The sequence below is a fragment of the Megalops cyprinoides genome, chromosome 3 (assembly GCF_013368585.1).
Source record: "Megalops cyprinoides isolate fMegCyp1 chromosome 3, fMegCyp1.pri, whole genome shotgun sequence".
Lineage (NCBI taxonomy): Eukaryota > Metazoa > Chordata > Actinopteri > Elopiformes > Megalopidae > Megalops > Megalops cyprinoides.
Window position 1 is genome coordinate 7,375,358 of NC_050585.1, and position 19,353 is coordinate 7,394,710.

At 44.1% G+C, this 19,353-nt stretch overlaps 1 protein-coding gene across 1 annotated transcript in view; it reads right to left on the minus strand.

Moving 5' to 3' along the window:
* Positions 1–19,353, minus strand: part of uvrag (UV radiation resistance associated gene) — an 82,752-nt gene that overhangs the window by 3,873 nt on the left and 59,526 nt on the right. Inside the window, exon 14 of the mRNA XM_036524259.1 lies at positions 9,297–9,388. Within this exon, the coding sequence (XP_036380152.1) occupies positions 9,297–9,388 (92 nt within the window). The remainder of the gene's footprint in view (positions 1–9,296; positions 9,389–19,353) is intronic.

Sequence of the window (19,353 nt, forward strand, 5' to 3'; positions counted from 1 at the left end):
AAAAATCAATGGGTTAACCAAGTTTTTGCAGCATCTTACACCTCTAAAAAAAGAGGAGTGGCAATATTAATCAGCAAAAATACACCTTACACCAGCAATTCAGTCACAGCAGATCCTGAGGGACGTTACCTAATAATCAGTGGTTCCATTGGCAATATCAAATTAACAGTAGCAAACATATATGCACCCAATGAGGACAACCCCACATTTTTTCACAACTTCTTTGCTCAGCTTATGAACTTCTCTGACACGACCATCATTCTTGGAGGTGACTTCAATACAATTATGGACTTTAACCTCGACCGCTCAAACACTACAAAATTCTCCAGACCAATGAAATCATCAGAAACACTGCAACAATACATAAATGACTTTGGTCTCAGTGACAATTGGCGACTACATAACCCCACCAGCAGAGAATATACTTATTACTCTCCACACCACAATTCACTTTCCCGGATCGATTACTTCTTAATAAGTAATTCTATTATATCTAAAACAGGAAATGCAAAGATTCACCCAATTATCATTTCTGACCATGCCCCAGTTAGCTTCAATCTCATAAACAAAATCTCCATAAAACCACAGACTAGATGGCGCTTCAACACATCATTACTGCAAGATTCAGAATTCAACACATACCTGATACAAGAGTGGACATCCTTTATTGAACTGAATGACTCCCCATTCACCTCATCTACATTATTATGGGAAACAGCTAAGGCAGTATTAAGAGGAAAAATCATTTCATACTCCACTCACAGAAAAAAGAAAGAACAAGACTTGGAAAAAAAGCTTGAGCAGAGAATTGGTGAGCTTACTCTGTCAGTAGCTGAAAATCCATCTGATGACCTTCGTAAAGAACTCATTGAAACAAAATACGAACTTGATACCATCATAAATAAGAAAACCCAATTCCTTATACAGAGACTCCGGCATAACCATTTTGAACAAAATGACAAATCTGGACAGTATCTGGCAAATCAACTAAAAAGACAACAAGAAAAAACAATCATACCAGTCATTAAAAACTCTGAAGGGAAAACCGTGTCCACTCCAAATGATATCTCAGCAACCTTTCAGTCCTTTTATTACAACCTTTACAAATCCAACTGTACATGTGATCCCTCTGCAATTCAAACTTTTCTTGACAATATCAAACTCCCCAGGCTAAATAAAACTCAAGTAATAAATCTAGATCGACCACTTTCATCAGACGATTTTAAAAAAGCACTGTTTTCAATGCCAAATAACAAAGCACCTGGAGCCGATGGTTTCCCAGCAGAATTTTACAAACATTTCTGGCCAACAATATCACCATTATTCATAAAAATGACCGCTGAAATTCAACATTCCTCTGTCATTCCACCCCATATGAATACAGCACTTATATCACTCCTCCTTAAGCCTAATAAAGACCCAACTCTCTGCTCAAGCTATCGCCCATTATCTCTCATTAACACAGACATTAAAATCATCAGTAAAGCACTAGCTATGAGATTAGAAACAGTCATCTCTTCTATAATACACCCTGATCAAACAGGCTTCATTAAAGGTAGGCATTCATCAAATAACATGCGCCGTCTATTCAATCTAATCAGTATAGCCAAAACCCAAACAAACAATACAGTCATCCTGTCATTAGATGCAGAAAAAGCATTTGACCGTGTTAACTGGACATTCTTATTCTCCACATTAGAAAGATTTGGTTTTGGGGATTCATTTATCCAATGGATTAAAATTTTGTACAACTCACCCACAGCATCAGTAATCACAAATGGCATAATTTCACAACGTTTCACACTTCACAGAGGTACAAGACAAGGATGCCCACTCTCACCCCTACTATTTGCCCTGTTTATTGAACCCCTAGCAGCTGCCATCCGCCAAAACACCCAAATCACTGGTATCACCACTCTGAACACAACCCACAAAGTCAGTCTATATGCAGATGACCTATTACTATATGCACAAAACCCTCTTACATCACTCCCAGCCATTTTCAATCTGATTGGGACATTTTCTGCCATCTCAGAATATTCAATCAACTGGTCAAAATCCATTATTCTCCCAGTTAACCAGGACCAGTGGAATGCTGTGACACCCAGGCTCTCACTAAACATCCCTACAGGTAACATTCGATATCTTGGCATTGATATTTCCTCCAACCTTTCAGATTTGTTTGAATTGAACTTCACACCAATTCTTAAAACCACTGAAAAGTGTTTAAGTTGTTGGAATAACTTACCACTCTCACTTGCTGGCCGCATAGCTGCAGTGAAAATGTCAATCCTACCAAGAATCAACTATCTCTTTTCAATGACTCCCGTCTTCCCAACACCCAACTGGTTTTCTACTCTAAACTCAATAATCACAAAATTTTACTGGAAAAATAAACAACCAAGAATTAAACTCTCAACACTCCAGGAAAGCAAACAGTTTGGTGGCTTAAATGCCCCAAACTTTCTCCATTACTTCTTAGCTCATCAGTTACAGTACATAATGAAATGGACATATTCAGACATGCAACAAGATCCTTGGCTTGAAACTGAACAGTCAGCTTGTGAAGAATTCTCTATTAAAGACTTGCCATTCTTACCCCAATCAATCAAAAAACATAACTGCTATAAGGTCATCACCATTTCAACAACCCTGGAAGCTTGGTGGAAAACCAATAAGATCACAAATCACCCACTTAAACCATGTAAACTCACACCAATTTGGAACAACCCCGATTTCTTAATCAATAAGACCGCCTTCACATTTAATACCTGGAAAAGTAAGGGAATCACCCACTTACAACACCTGTTTGCAAATGATAAATTCTTAACCATCCATGAACTAACACAGAAATATAACATGACCCAACCAAACTTTTTACAGTACCTCCAGCTTAAAAATGCACTAAAAAATAAAATACAACTTTCCAACATTGATCTACAACCACCACCATTAATAGAAAAGATAGCATCCATTTCAACATCTGAGAAACCTTTATCTAAAATATACAAACACATATCATCACCAAAAGAAGAAGCACTACCTATACCAATAACAAACTGGGAAAAAGATTTAAAAATTAAGACTGATCTCAGTTTCTGGAAACAAATATGTAGCAACATCTTCTCCATGACAAACAACTCCCAACTACAGCTAATCCAGTATAAGGTCATGCACAGAACACACATCACCACCCGTAGAATGCGCCTCATGGGCTTCACCAATACAGATATCTGTCCACAATGCACCCTCAACACAATAGATTGTTATTATCACTCTTTCTGGCAATGCACACCAACCAAAAATTTCTGGCAAGCCATAATATTTGAACTCTCCAAATTTCTGGGTCACAGCATTCCACTGTCCCCGTCCCTTTGCCTTCTAGGAGATCTCACACCCATCAGTCATATTCACAAATACCACAAGATCATACTTGTCACCTTAACAATAGCCAAAAAAACAATACTCCTAAACTGGAAATACAGGCACAAACTTTCAATATCACAATGGCTTAATCTGTTAACAGACTACCTCTCAATGGAACGAATCACAGCTAAAAACAATAAACAGACCAAATTATTCAGTAACACCTGGGAACCCATCCTTGTAGCTCTGAACTTTCCAACAAATTGACCCCCCCCCCCCCCCCCTTTTTTTTTTTTTTTTTTTTTTTTTTTTTTTTTTCTCTTTTTCTTCCTCTCTCTCCCCCTTCTTCCTTCTTCTCCCCTTCTCCTTTAATAAAAGAAAAAAAAAAAAAAAAAAAAAAAAAAAATATAACCATAGCAGTTTCTGATTGGTACAGATGTAGATTGTGGAAAACCTTTAATAGTCTTTCCTTTTTTCTGAATAACCTGTTCATAGCTTTGTCAAATGCTAGTAAAAACAAAATCATTTCTTTGTATTAGTTGTTGTTTGTAATAAAAAAAAAAAAAAAAAAAAAAAAAAAAAAAAAAAAAAAAAATAACCAATAACATAAATAATATACCTATATATTATTTAATATACAACTGTTTGCTATTCATTGTTTAATGTCGTAAGTATAGTATGCACCATTTAGGTAATATGTTAATTTGCTGTGTTTTTCAGATACATCTAATCACTTACTGCTTAGTTTTGTCCATACACAAATGTGTTTTTGTGTCTTTAAACATTCTTTTAGAGAAAACATGCAACTCTCACAACATTTTCAAAGAGCTGCACTGATGCACTCTGTTCTTTTTTAGATACACTTTGTTCTCCTTCTTTGTAATCATCTCTGAATAAGAGCATCTGCTAAATGGTAACATGTATATGTAAATGTTGAAAATAATGCTCCAGTTCAGTTTGAAGTCATTCAGTTTAAACCATCTTGTTCATCTTGATAAACACACCAGTGAGCTTGGAAAAGAACTTCATTTACTGGCATGTCCCTCAAATGTTTTGAGCAGTGCATTACTCTTAAGTAACCCTTAAAATACATCTGTATATCAAAAAAAAAAAAAAAAAAAAAAAAAAAAAAAAAAAAAAAAAAAAGAAAAATCATCAAATGCTTTTGACTTCAAGTCAATTCTGTTCTGCTTAAGTTTGTCAATCTGAGGCTAAATACAACAATACGCTGAGGTCCTTGAATGATAGAAAAATGAGAACACCTTAATGATTCAATTGTCTGCTACCAATGACACAACGTTGTGATTTTAACATTGAGCCCCCCCACGCCCACCCCACTGCACCGCACACCCCACTGCACCGCACACACTGCCCAACAAATGAAAGCTCGTTTTGACTCTCAAATAAAAGAATGATAGTTGAATGAACATTCCACAGATGAAACCAAAATTGTACACAACAAAACTACAAAGTTCTGCTGTGGAAATGACCTAATAACAGGAAAGAGGAAAAAATGTAGTTACTCACCAATTTAAATTATTCTGAAGTAATGGCAATATGGCCTAGATTTCACTTATGATGTGAATTAATCTCAGCTCTCCCTAGCTGATGCCAATGCTAACACCCCGCATTAATTTTTTCCAGCTACAGAGCAGTATTGGAATTGGCCAATCAATATGAAGTCGGCCAATCAAATATCCACTCAGTTCAACACTCACCCAGGCTGTGCTGAAAACAAATGCATTCTTCATACCATATGTTTATATGTCACGGTTCCCAGGAAAATATGCATTTCTTGTTTGGAACTCAGCATCTGCTCCAATATGTTTTCTCCTAAATTGGTTTCTTTAAACATGTGTCACATTAAGCCAAATTAATCAACAGCACGGAGTACGTGAGGGAAGCAGTGTGCCAGAGACCTCTCCCATGCTGTCACAATATTTTTTTTGTGCAACACATTTTCACTGTATGACTCTTGACATTGCTTTTTTTTTTCTTTAAAAGAACCAATTAGCATGTCCCTTGCCATTCCCACGTTCCCCGGGCGAAGATTTGTTCATTTGAAACTGGCTGCATCAGGCGAGGAACCGCACACACAGGAAGGGAAGTTGCGGATTGTTCCAGGGTCTGTTTTCAGCACATGAACCATCAGATGGCCTGACAGCAAGGCTGGAACCAATATTAGAGAGAGAGAGCGGGGGGAAAACCCGGCTTGCTTATTGAAGAAATAAGTCCTTGAGAGGACAGCTGAGATAGAGGATACAATAGCTCCTTGTCTCAGCAGGCTCATGGTAAATAAAGGAGTACGTTTGATTCCTCGTCATGGGCTAAAAAAATGCTTGAATGAGTGAATGTTGAGAGAGCAATAAACAGTGGTGATTACTGCATACAGACACATACACATAACCACACAAACCCCCTACCCTTAAGAGGAACACCCACATTCACAAGCAAATATACATATGCACACAAGCGCAAGTCTGCACACAGTTTACACACAAACTTGTACACTCATGTGTGCACGCATGCCCACACACATACACACATACACACACACAAACACACATACACATACACACACAGACACAGACACTTTCATCCAGCTGGACAGAAAGCTGCATGTGACAGTCAACTGAATTCCAGGCAGCAGGTCAGGTCTGGTGCACAAGTGAACAAGTGGCGGCACGGAGTCAAGCTACTACAGGAGGTGGCCCGCTTATTAAGGCCCTTCAGCTGGAAGAGCGGCTATTTCATCAGTGGGACGCTTGATTTACAGTCGCTGAGACGCAGTATTTTACTTTAGGGTTTTTAAACTCATTACGTTTTAGTATTTCTCCAGTTCCCAGCAGACAATCCATTCAATGATATCACCACATAAAAGCTACCTGAAATCTCTGTCGAAGTCATCATGCTTTCCTTGGCAGGCCGGGTGCGCTGATAGGTTAACGTCTCCCCAAACAAGCTCGCTTTTGGGTCGCCCTCCACCCTCCTCTCACCATTAGCTCTAATATATTTCAGCCAGCCGTGGAATTCCTAAACCAAACATTTCCAATTTCTTATCCTCAGACCGAGTTGGAACTACAGACACTGCTCTGTTCCATTTGGAACCGTACAAAGGAGCAGCAGTTCGATGGCCCACCAGCCAAAACACACAGCGAAAGATTAGATTCGCTTATTAGAGCCGGGTGTGTTTCTTTTTTGATTGAGTGTGTGTAGGTGTATCTCTACACCTGGGGGGTGGTGAAGTCAACCACAAGAAAAAATGGAATACAGCCTACAATTTGAGGTCTGCGGCCGTTGATAATAAAACAGCAAGATAGCTTCCCCCACTGTGTGCACTTCAATGTGATGCACATTATGGATCAGACGCTCGCAGCCACACAGCAGAGGTGGCGATTCTATTGCCCTGTGAACTGCTTCCCACCCAAAACTCTGACAGCCAATGATGATGTTGTCTGTTCAGCTCGTCGCTTCAAGAGCCTGATGTGTATATGGGAAGAAATAAGGTCGCCCCTCAGCTTCACGGATTCCTGCCTTGGCGTGCTCTTTGATTGATTGGAATTACTAAACATGCACGTATACTCTTCCAGATGTGTGCGGGATATATCTCCAGTCTGTCTGTGGGGACAATTTCATTGTTTAGAATCCATGTCTACCCTGGCAGGTCTTCATCTCCCTCTTGTGAGTCAGAGCTGGGGGGGTGTGTGGGGGGGAAGGTGTGTGCACTGAACTTCCTAAACAAGCCGACATCATCATTAGCCCTGTGGAGCTCAGGGGAGGCCCGGTTCTATTGCTTACAGAGCACTGGAACAAGTTCTCTATTGTGAATGGCAGGAACTGATGCTTGAGATCAGACTTATCAAGTAACAGATTTTGACCAAAGTTCTCCTTCAACCCTCCACTAATCTGTTGGCCCGGCTTAAATGGAGAGAACAGGAAAAGTAACCAAACCAAGGAACAGAGAGACAGGGCCATGGGGGGGCTAAATGCTTCCCTCTGTGTTTTCTGTGCAGGCACGAGAGGAACACCAAACTGCAGGCGGGTTTAGCCAAGTGGATGAGGGGAGATTTACAGCTGCTATCGCTGTTCTCGCACCACGACGGCAGTGTCTTCAAACCCAGTGCTGGGGGCTGCCAAGCCCGGCCGGGCGGGCCTGCGTCCAATCAGAGATCCCCTCTGCGCGCAGGAATAGGGCTGACCTGTGAACCGCTGCCAGGGCTTCCTCCGAGGCGGCTCGCGCAGGAACGCGCTCTAATTCATCTATTTGGAACTCTGCGGGCCATTCCTTTCGCGGGCGGGTGGGGGGGCCGAGGCCTGAGGCCTGCTGGACCAGATCGCTGGGCTGCTCCTCCCGGCTAGCCCTCCCTGCCATCATAAGGTGTTTTTTTGTCTCCGTAATGCCACTGCCAGTCCGGCTGGGGAAAATGTCGGCTAATAAGGAGCCCTACACATCGGCCACCCTGCACAACCTCTGCTTTACTGGGGGCCCTGACGAGCAGCCAGCTAACATTCAGCAGACAAACATAAAAGCTCCCACTTCCACTTCCACACAGAACGCACTGCACCTCATACCACACTCCATTCATACGCCGTTCCAGCCATTAGATATCTGTTAAAACCTGACCCAACTCCCCTATTCCCGACATGCACTCCTTTCTCCGAGAGGGAAAAGGTCCAGCCCAGCTCCCGGCATGCTGAATTTGCACCATATCGAGGATAAGTCTCCTGTTCGGGGAAGCAAATGGCTCCCTGGGCATGCCATACATCCCAATGCAGGGGAAACGGATCTCAGCCCCTCTCAGCCTGTCTGACGGTTAACTCCCCGCAGCTGCTAGGGCTGCATTTTTATGTACCCATATTTCATATTTTTTGGCCTCTCAGTTTGAAACAGTATCTGAATTTAGGCTTCTTCCAAAGGTGGACTGGAAGCGATATAAAAAAAGAAGTGGAGTCCCTTACAAAGGACGAGACGATAAAATATACAAATTTCCTCCATATTTCAGTGCGCTGGTGAGAACAAGTGCTTTACTGTCACATCGTAGCCCTGTGTTCGTGTGCGGAAGCGAGCCGCAAAGCCGGATCAAGCTCAGAATTTGGAGCAGAAGCGCTGAGGGGTCTGTTGCAGCTGTATAGACCGATATACAGCGATATAGACCCTGGGAGATGTCAATGCTTGTGCAGTAGATGGTGTCGTCATGCATCTCTCAAAAAGAAGAGAAAGGGTAACAAAAAGGTTAAATTCCAACTACCGAAGTCTTCACGGTTCTCATTGAATAAACCAAGTCAATACAAAATGGCCCTGAAGGTCAATCTCCATTACAGTACATAGGCTGCAGTGCAGCCACTAGAAGAGTGCCTTTCCTTCCTGCAGGGGTTGTTATAACTTGAAGGGTCAAAGGTGACAGGTCTCACCTGATTCACCTTAAAAAGAATTTATATAACCATTATTATATATTCTGGGGATTCAATTGCTTTACACGGTCTCTTTCCTACCAAAACATTAGATTACTCCATGTAATACCCCCATAATACCATCCATATAATACCCTTCTTCTGATCAGATGAGCCTAGGAGAGGAGGAGAGCCTAGGAGGGTACAATACTCTGGCATAGAAATGGTTATTGATGCACACAGATCCAAAGCCACAGCACAGACTGATCATAAGACTATTTCGTGACCGAGTTACCTGTCAGTACTCAATACAAATTGGTAGAGCATGCACTACTGTGTAACCAGCCCTATTAATGATCTCACCCTATTTGATCTGCAGCCCACTGATGAATGTTCAGACAGTGGAGAAACCGGTACTGGATTCATACTAACATCTAACGACATATGCCTATGCACATGCCCAGACCTGGCTGTTGGGTCTTTAGGATTAGGAAGTGGCCGCGGCCGCGGAGACCATCACGCCGAAAGGAGGGACTCACCAGCGGACCAGCAGCCCATGCTCCAGGAAGTTCTTCAGGTTGGGCAAGGTCTGCCGCAGGTCTGGCGTGGAGAGGCCGTGCTGGTACCTCAGCTGGAAGAAGAACCATGACAACAGTTAGAAGCGATCACATCAGACTACACAGTCATGCATGCTGAGAATTTCCACCCGATTTACACTGGGCCAAGAAACTTCCTGACAATCTGCCACGGTCAGATAACTAGTCAGATAAACGCAGGAGCACATATACCTTTGCCGTAACTTTAACAGCGACAACTAATCAGTTCAAGGACTTTTAAAAATGTGCTTCTTTCACTCCTTTATGAAATACCATGCGTGGGAATTCAGTGGACTGTGAACCACCGAGACCGAACGCAGATGTGCTGCTCTCAACGCTAGCCTCGCGGCATCCAACTCTCCGTGAAAGGTAATATGCACTGCTGATGGGCCTGACCTGCAGTCCTTTAGATTTGAAATAATTTTCCTTTCCTTCAGAACTGTGATTCACATGGCCGCTCTGAGCAACCCTCCTCCCAGAAACACTAAAACCATCAGTCCTAATGTAGAAAGGTGTGCTGGGAGGGAGAGGAGTGGAGACTTGGAAAGCATCTGGAGTTCATTTCGGCAAGGTGAGTGAGGGGGGTGGGGTTGTTGAGGGGGGAGGATCTGCCAGCAAAACGCTACTCTCGCCCTCTGAAAAACCAGCTTCCCGGTGGGCCCTGGCTGTCTTTCCTTTTCTTGTTCTTTTCCGCTTTAAGCCCCTTTCCCACAGTGAGCGGCGGTGTAATGCAAAGTGAACACGTGAAAGAGAGAGGAGGAGGCTCGGCGCAGGCTGACAGGGAGTAATGCAAAACGTACAGCTCGTAGATGTAACACCGTCATTCCTAATACAATGCGATATCCCCGCTGGAGACAGCATACGGAGCATTCATCCGCTGGTTTATTTTAGTAATCTTCATAACAGCAGAAGTAGATCACCGGCCACGTCTGTGAGCTACAGGGCCCGCATCGCTGACATCCCCCACGCCGTGGACAGGAACATCTGTTTCTTAACACGTGGCTATTCACGAATTACACAACGCATTCTATAGCTTAGCGCTTCATGTGAATAATGGAATGTGTGACTGTAATTATGCCGTGCGCTTATAGTACAATGCTCCCAGAAAGAGAAGCATGTACCAAAAGCGGCGCATTTTCCACAGGTTGATTTATGCTACGCTTTTGCTATTACAATTGTTATATGCTATCAGATTCAAATGTTTGGTATAGAGGCACAATGCATGTTCACCCACAGCGAATGTGCAAACCTGACATGATGACAGTAACACTGCTAGACTCTGCTGTGGAAAAACTGCTGGGTGTCACACAGCTTATTTAATAACAGCACAGCTTGTTTCAGCACATCTTCCTCTGTGCCCCTGCTGCCAGGGCTGCGCTACCCTGTGAGGATCCCTGAAGGCGAAACTTGCGACGTGCTGAGCTGCACCGGCGCTAACACATGCCTCATGCCGATGCCAGACCATGTAAAGTATACACAGTGTTTGAATCCGGTTTCACCGCTGCTCAGACCATACACGGTTTATTCTCTCTGGGACGGAGCCAGGTCTCGGAACGTGCTTTGTCGGAGAAGCCAGGACCGCTCTCTCTGTCTCTCTACAGGCCCCCCAAACTCACAATGTGCTCTGCCTTACCCTGTGGACCTCGGCTTCTTCCCAAACTCAGGGTCAGTGCCTTCCCCCCCCAAAAAAGAACCTTGAACACAGGAGAGGGGAACAGCTCCAAGCCCAGTTGGTGATGAAATGTCTAAGCTTTACAAGAAAAACACTGCGATTCATTCATGGATTAAAATAAACTTGGGCTCCACCAGATGAGTGCGGTGGTGTCCACATGTGGAGGAAGGGAGAAGAGGTGTGGAGCCCTGAGCCAAGATCAATATTTCTGTTTTTTAATCAGAACATCCATGCTCCCTCCATTTATAAAAGGACATCTTCAGCTGCTCTCTGAAACACACACTTTATCTTAACGCTATCACTTAAGATATTATTTTTGAGAGAACTTTACATTAAGCTCCAGAGAAGTAAATATTTAAAAACTAAATCCAAGGGAAGTTTATGATTGGAAGCGCTGTGCACATAGCCAGCACAGTGTGAGTGAGTGTGCTTTTTTTATCCCTTTCTTGAAGAGGAAGACTGAGAAGGTAATGGGTGGTGACATGATGACCTGGGACACTGTGATTGGATAAAGGCAGAGAGTGGACATTATTGGGACATTGTGGAATTATTGGACACAAAAGGACAGACTCAGATGCACGGCATTGAGGAATTATTCTACAGACAGAAAATGGGTCGATGCTGATTGATGTCCAATGCTGTTTTCATAACTTCCACATGTTTTGCTAAGCCTAAACAAACGGTGTGGAAAACACCTTGTCACATTCATTTGTGCTTCACTTTTCCCTCACATATTGCTGTTCCTGTCACTCATGTTATCTTCAATTAGAAACATCCTCTGCATAGAGACAAACGAAAAGTATTACTGTAATAATTAGTTATTGGGATGAAAACTACGATTTGGCACAGACTGCTGGGTCCCTCCTGTGGTCGCACGGTTCATTCAGAGCCGCAGAAAGGCTCATATTTCAGCCGAGTCTGATTACTGTTGTCTTCCGCAGCAGCATGCAGGAACCCCGCCAGGTGCGGAGTGAAGAAATCTGACATGGAAGGACCGGGGTGACATCATAGGATGTCATGGGCCACGGTCTATTGTCAGGCTTTCTGAATGGAGGGATTCTCTTCTGGAGTGCACGTGTAAACACGGAGAGGCTTCACCCCCCCCACACCTGTGCTCAGGTGTCTGTGCTGACTCCGTGGAGCTCCGCACTTCCCCGGCCCGCAGACTGGGGCCCCCGGTCCGGCGCCGCTCCGTGCTCCGACAGAGCTAATCTCCGCAGATGGCCGCCGCCGCGGTTCCCGCCAGCGCGCGTTCTCCCTGGCGTTCTCCCTGGCGACGCTCGTGGCATGCGCCGTGTCGGATGGGAGAGACCCGCTGGGTCGTCTGGCTCCGCGTTGCGTAACAGCGGGAACGCGGCAAACACCCCAAACCCCGGGAGCGGAGAGGCACGGCAGTTTAAATCAGGACCCGAGAAGCCCGCGCCGCGGCTGGGGGCGGGGGGCTTGGCAAGCCGAGCTTATTCAATATTCATGCAGCGGTCTCCCCGGCCGATTCACACAAAGCCCTTCCTCCTCATATGGCACGGCGCAAAAATCGCTTGTGGCGTTGGACTCTACGGCTATGGATGGCTAAAATCCTGGTCCCACACGCTGTGCAAGCTAACAGCTGCCCTCTTGTTCTGAGAGACGGGAAGGGGTACTCTGCATAAGACAAGTATAAAAAGCCATCACGCACTCACGAAAGACAGAATGTGCTGGGAAGGTCCCGAGAGGTCTTCCCTCCACATGAAACTGGATGTCACTTTCAATTAGCACCAACAACACTGTCTCTAACACGTGATTGAAACAAACAGCCCAGCGGGTGGGTCTGGCTGGGAGAGGCCTGAATTGTTGTTTGGGAACTCGTAATGACTAAGATGTCAAGAGGTAGAAATTTAGAGTTCATTCTTTTTTCTTCTTTTTTTTGGATGTGAGAAAGATCCGCAGTTCACAGCCACTCACCAGAAACCATACATCATTTCGCTGAGATTGTGCAGAACTTCGAGGACAACCCTTGTTTTTTCTAACCATTAAGAGCTTGGTATGAACAACATGTCAGTGCCAGATTACAAATTCACTACTCCAACTAATGGTTGCTCGAGTCATATTAATTACAAAGATCATAAATTTTGTGTGCGATTCTTTATTTGTGTATTTATTTACTTGTGTTGAATAGGTATTGAAGCAGACACCCTAATGCAGGGTGAATTATTTTCGGTAGGGTACGTTTTACTGTAACTTTTACACGCAGTCCACTTAAAGAGCCTGGTATTTACGAGGCCACTCAGGCTGAGCAGTTTGCTGAAGGGTGCGGCAACACTGGCCCACTTGGAGCTCAAACCTGTGGCCTGTTTACAAGCCCCGCTTCCTCCTCCCCACCCCACCCCAAACCACAGCCCCAACGGTCACCAGCGTCGCCTGGGGAGTGTAGCGCTAAGGAGTCACCGGCGTGTGGGCGCACGGACACGCCCCGCTCCCATTCGCCCCCTGGTCGCTCCGATCCTCTCACCCCCCCCCTCCCTTCCTGGGCTGGGTGGTGCTTTGTGCAGGGCTAACTAGATCATGGTGAGAAATTCCCGGGGCCCATTGAAGGCGCCTGTAAAGTGAGAGGCCTGCGCAAAGCCGCGCCCCTTCACTCGGGGGCCTGACGCAATCCCCGGGCCTGTAACGGATACGGCGGGTCGCCTCGGCAGCAACTTTTGTGCTCGCCCCATCCTCCCATTCACTCGTGCCCGCTCAGGCGCTCCCGGGGCCCACTGAGCCCGGAAAAAGGCGCTAAGATGGCGTGCTGGTGTCGACTCGCCCAGGTGCACACCACGCTGGAGGAATCCTGCCCTGCTGCCTAGCGCATCACAGCGTGGGGCACTGTTGGGCGTGGCCACCGAGCAGAGCAACAGTACAGGTCACGAGCAAACACGTGCGAACTGAAAGGCCTGGCGTGCCGTTTCTCTCCAATGGCCATCACAGCGGCTCAACTTTGTTTGCTTATATATATTTTTTTTACAAGCCCCAGCTCAGGATATGGATACTTCTTTATTACTGTCAACGGTATTTCTCCTCAAAGTTCATTTTAGAGTTACATTATGCTATACAATACTCTCCAGTTTTGTCTCAAATTGAGTCTGACATTCTACATGAGAACTAACTAACTGCAATGAAGCTTTCATTTTTTAACATGAGGTCATCCTGAAAGTTCCTGTCAGCGCAAAAAAAAAAAAAAAATTACAGTGACCAAAATTGGGGGGGTTATTAGCAGCGCATGGCAACTTTGTGACGTGACCCATGTGAGGGAAGGAAAGGACAGGAAACCTGTAATACAATCGGTTTTCATCAAGGGCCATTTACGCTGTGCAGAACGTTCAACACATGCAATCCCCACGCAGAATTCCTCTGGACACCTGACCCCGAGTCAGCTATTACTACAGTAATTTACAATCAGGAAGCTAATCCTACCAATGATGCTGTACCGGTGCACCATGTCTTGTCCATTATATGTAACACACAAGATTCGCGGAAGACACCATGGAGACTCTTACTGGTTCCTAAAGGGGGGCAATCAATCAGAGTCCCCAGAGGCCCAAAGTCATTCCACATCAAGGCTTTCGGGAGGTCTGTGCAGGTGTGGGCATCCAGCCCTCCCAACCCCTCCCTAATCTGACACACTAGGGCTACATCACAGCTAAACGCCATCTGAATGCCATCTCACTGGTCTCAGCCTCACTGTCCCTGACTACCTTTCACCACCTCAAAGCAGCACAAAATTCATTTCAGTTTCACTCACGGTGTAGCTCAGTACAGAGTACTGTGGCTTCAGTGTGCTCAGTGTACAAACATTGTCACTGATTGGCAATGTGTATTAAATGCTCAGTCAACAATGTATGAAATATTCCCTGATAAATACATCGATTGAGCTCACTGTAGGGTAATTAACTGTGTTTTCATTTGTAAAGCAAAGTGACCCCAGGGTCCCGGAACCTGGTGAGTCTCCTACTGCAGGGTGGCAGACCCATGTGAAATAAGTTCAAGGGGGTTTGCAGGATGTTTTTCTAAGATCCCTTCCCCAAAGCCACATTCATCCAGGGCTTAGGCGAGGGCTGGTTCTGAAACAACTCATCTCACTAACGTAGGATTGGAACATTCCTTACCGTTGGGGGGGGGGGGGGGGTGTCCAAATTCAAAAACACAGGCTCGAGAGCTTAAGAGATACGTTAGAAGGGTCCCTGGAATTTGCTGTGTACATTGTGAAATATGTGGGCCACCTTTCTCGAAAAATGAATTTAAATTCTTTTAAAACACCAATCAGACATAAATTTAACAGAAAAACGCAGCTAAAGCTTAATTTTTTTGGCTCTACAGGTGCACCTCGAATAATTATTTTTGGCCATTTCCTGTGATGCTTTCCTACTTAGCTGCGTGGATATTTTCCTAATCAGCAAATTAAACACTATTACCATCAGCAAGGATTAGCCTCCCCCAGCCTTGCTCTCAGGCTTAAAGGGTGGCAGCTGAAGCTCTGACAGACACAATACCTGATCACAGCGTTCACACCATCCTCATACCTGTGGCTGGTGAGACAAGATGACAGCCTATGTACAGCTGGGACCAGGAGAGTCCAACAGACGCATTTTAGCTTTTTAAATTCCTTTTTTCCCTTTTCCTTTTCTTAGGTGCAATCCACCTCATCCATACACAAATGAGGAAGTCATTCCAAGCGGAAAACACACGAGGAAATTGACCGCAAAATATTTGTACAATTATGGACGGATTTTCAGCTTGGATGAACCGGCTTTAACATGCTGAAACTCAATGTTTCTTTGGCCGATTTAAAGAGCTGCCTTCACGTCAGACTCACGCTAACCACAGCCACTTTGCATGAGCACATGTTATCAGTCAATAGCCCTCTGGATGGGATGGTAACTTAATTAAGCGTGAAAAGCCATTGTAGTCACAGCCAAGATGATGCTAGTGAGCCGTGCTCTGTAGCGGCTTCATGCCAGACAAACAGGGACACATATTCATTTCATTACAGAATTGCTTTTATTCACATACAGACTCATTCCATTCATCTAAATGGTATCTGTGGTCTTGTAAAGTCACAGTATGCCTCCAACAATATGATATGTATAAACGACTGATTGAACTGAAAGTGTGCACACTAAATGCAGAGCACACATTGTGTAATAATAGATATTCAATTGTACCCTACAGCTGTGAGGAATTTATATGCGTGAAAACATAATGACCTTTCAGATGGAGATTGGCCCCTCCCCCCCAGAGGGGACGACATCAGAAAAATGGTACCTGTCAAATAACCTTTTTGAATTTCAATGACACATTTCGCTCACAAATACTGAGCTGGTTTTCATAATTATTTAGAGCAAAAGCTTTGTGCCATAACAAGCAATACGTAAAATATTTTTTGAAAAATATTTTTCATTCACACTGCATTCATTTCGCAATTATGACCATAACGTTTGGGCCGCATTGATCTGCTTGCCCTCTCTGGCAGCCAACCCTATACACCCCTCTGATCCTGTGCTACAACTCCAGGACTCTTCGTGCCTGCAGTCAAACTAATGGCAGATGATTTCTGAATGACCTGCCATCAGTGAAACCAAATAGCAAAATGAAACGCGGGTCATACCTTTATTAGCTTTAATAAAATATGCAGGCCGTGCATGAGCCAGCACAACATCACCTGTCTTTGATTAAACACATTTTAGGCTTGTTTGTGATGGTAACTGTGAGAAGGAAACACAGCCTTACTTTAGAATTCTGATATAGGCACAGCTACGGGGGTCCAAAAGAACCATTTATTATGAGTGGCTTATTAGTGGATTAATGAGTGTGTAACTGCGTGTGCACATTTTAACATGCTTCTCGACCCATTCTGGCTTTTCCCATGACACACCGGCAGATGGAAGGGGGCAGTGACCTGCATCACAGAGCGCTACTCGTAACAAAGATATGTTCATGACAGATATGTAGGGGGGCACGTCTGTCTCAAAACCACCCAAAACGGCACTTGCAGCCGCCATTTTATACCGTGGATGCAGTGTCTGGACTAAGGGTGACAGCCCTGTTTGTTGCCCTTGTTGTTTTCAATTGTTTTTTCCCTCCCTGCTGATAATGGCTCACAGGGGCGCCTTACTCCACTCCGACTGGTGTGCCAGATGTGATCGGATTCTAATTCAAACCACCGTGATTGGATTACAGCCCGTTACACTTAATTGACCATCGGATCGCATTGCTGCAAATACCGTAAACATATTTACATAATTATGGGATGGCCAACAGAGGGAAGGGGGAAAACTGAATTATCAGACCACCAGTGACAGGAGGCCACTCTGAGACTGACTGGCTGGATCTGTATCACTGATTAGGCTTGATTCATGATTTTTTTTTGCACCTGACTCGTACATGACTAACATTTTGTCTGTTACCATCAGTCACACATATGTTATGCTAACAATAGTAATAAACCATTAATTGCTAATGTTACATCGTACCTTGAACTAAAATCTTACCCTACCCTAAAATTAAGGCTTCACCTGTTACTCTCAGAACTCATGTACATATCATTCGTATTAATGAACAAATATCAAATTGGGAAACAGAAGAACTAAGAAGAACCCTGTGTGGTCGTGACGGTGAAGTGTTTATGCCATGACAGGACTGTAAAGTACATGAGTTCAAGTTTCCTTTTAGCAAACTGCGTTCAACCGTAAACACCTGCAAAGAGGTCCCTTACTTTAGTTACAGTCATTCACATTACTTTAAAGTGACACAGTGTGATAGCTTGACATCACCTTAAAGGAGGTGAGGATAGAATAAATCCTGCCTGGGCAAAGCTGGGGTCACTCAAACAGTAGGCCTTTCAAAGAAAAGGAAGTGAAAGCTAATTATGGCCTTGAACATGCACTGGTCTAGTGTCTGTCTCTCAGCATGGAAAGACACATTAACAGAGGAAATCATTTCGCAAAAACCAAACAAACTTCACCCTGGTTGTGACTTTCTTGTAGGCAGCTTCGCCAAATATAACCATTAAACATTATTTTATTTCTGAATCAAACTTTGGTCGCATTCATTTTATTATTTGGAAAAAAAGCAATGTGGTTTTTTTTTTATTTTACTAACGTTTTTTTTCTTTCAGTCTGACAGTGTTTCTCCAAGGCTATTATATAAACAGTGATCAGTACAAGACGATCCACACTTTCTGTTTAGCAGTAGTATTCCTTAGCCTCAGGACTGGTCAAGAAAGGGCCTTATACAGTGTCAAAAAGCACTAAATTAAATATACAGTATATTTTGTCCAGAATATTATGTTCTGTGAGGCTTTATGAGCAGGTTTTGCACTGTATCTTCACCAGAGGTCAAAGGTCACAGTTAAGGGAGACCAAACTGGAGGGTCACATACCAGTTTTATGGACACCGTGATGCTTTGCTCAAACCTGGCTCAAACCAGGTTCAAACTTTAGGAGCAGACCAACAGCAACATGAAAGGAATAAAATAAAATCTACAGACAAGGAAGAGTGATGAAAAGCACAACTTAACAACTGCCATGTTCTGAGACACATTAATAGTTCTGTGAAGGAGACTAATTACGGCAGCCTCCACAGAAAAAAATTACATAGGGAGGAGGCAATTATGCCTTTGTTTAACTGACATGGCCAACAATATCTAACCAAATAATGTTCAATTACAGCCTAAGGAGATGCAATTTTCACAACAGAAGAACTAATTGCTGAATAGAAAGACTTCAAGATGATGATACAGGCTATGCATCTTGCAAAAGAGAGACAGAAACAAAAACCAGAAAGGGTCTCATGCATTGACCTCACTGCTGCCATCACACCTGCAACAGTGCTGTGCATGTGCCGTACACAGGCTGTACTAGGAATAAGTCACTCGGGTCAGCAGTCAAATGGCATGACCAAAAATAACAAGGCAAATAAAGAGCTTTTTTCTTTTTTGTCAATATTCATAGAGGAGAGCCTGAGAACCCTGTATAAGGTAACAGATATTTAATTGATTCCCCTGCCTAAAAGTGAGTGAATACTGATTTCTTTGCATCAAAGGAGTTTCATATGGCGGTTTGTGGCTGGGGGGGGGGGGGGGGGGGGGGTAGAGACACAAAATGTTAGAATATCAAATGAATGAAAACAGCCCTAACACTAACAACCAGCTCCACGTTCCAGTTGAACTGCCGTTAGATCTCCGTATCCAGGGTTCTGATATCCGAAAGGTAGACGCAATTCTTAGAGGCTTTTGCCGTCTCGGCCCCTCTCACCCACATCAAACCCGCAGTATCAAACGGCCTCTGATTACCTGCTCATGAATTTAGGTCA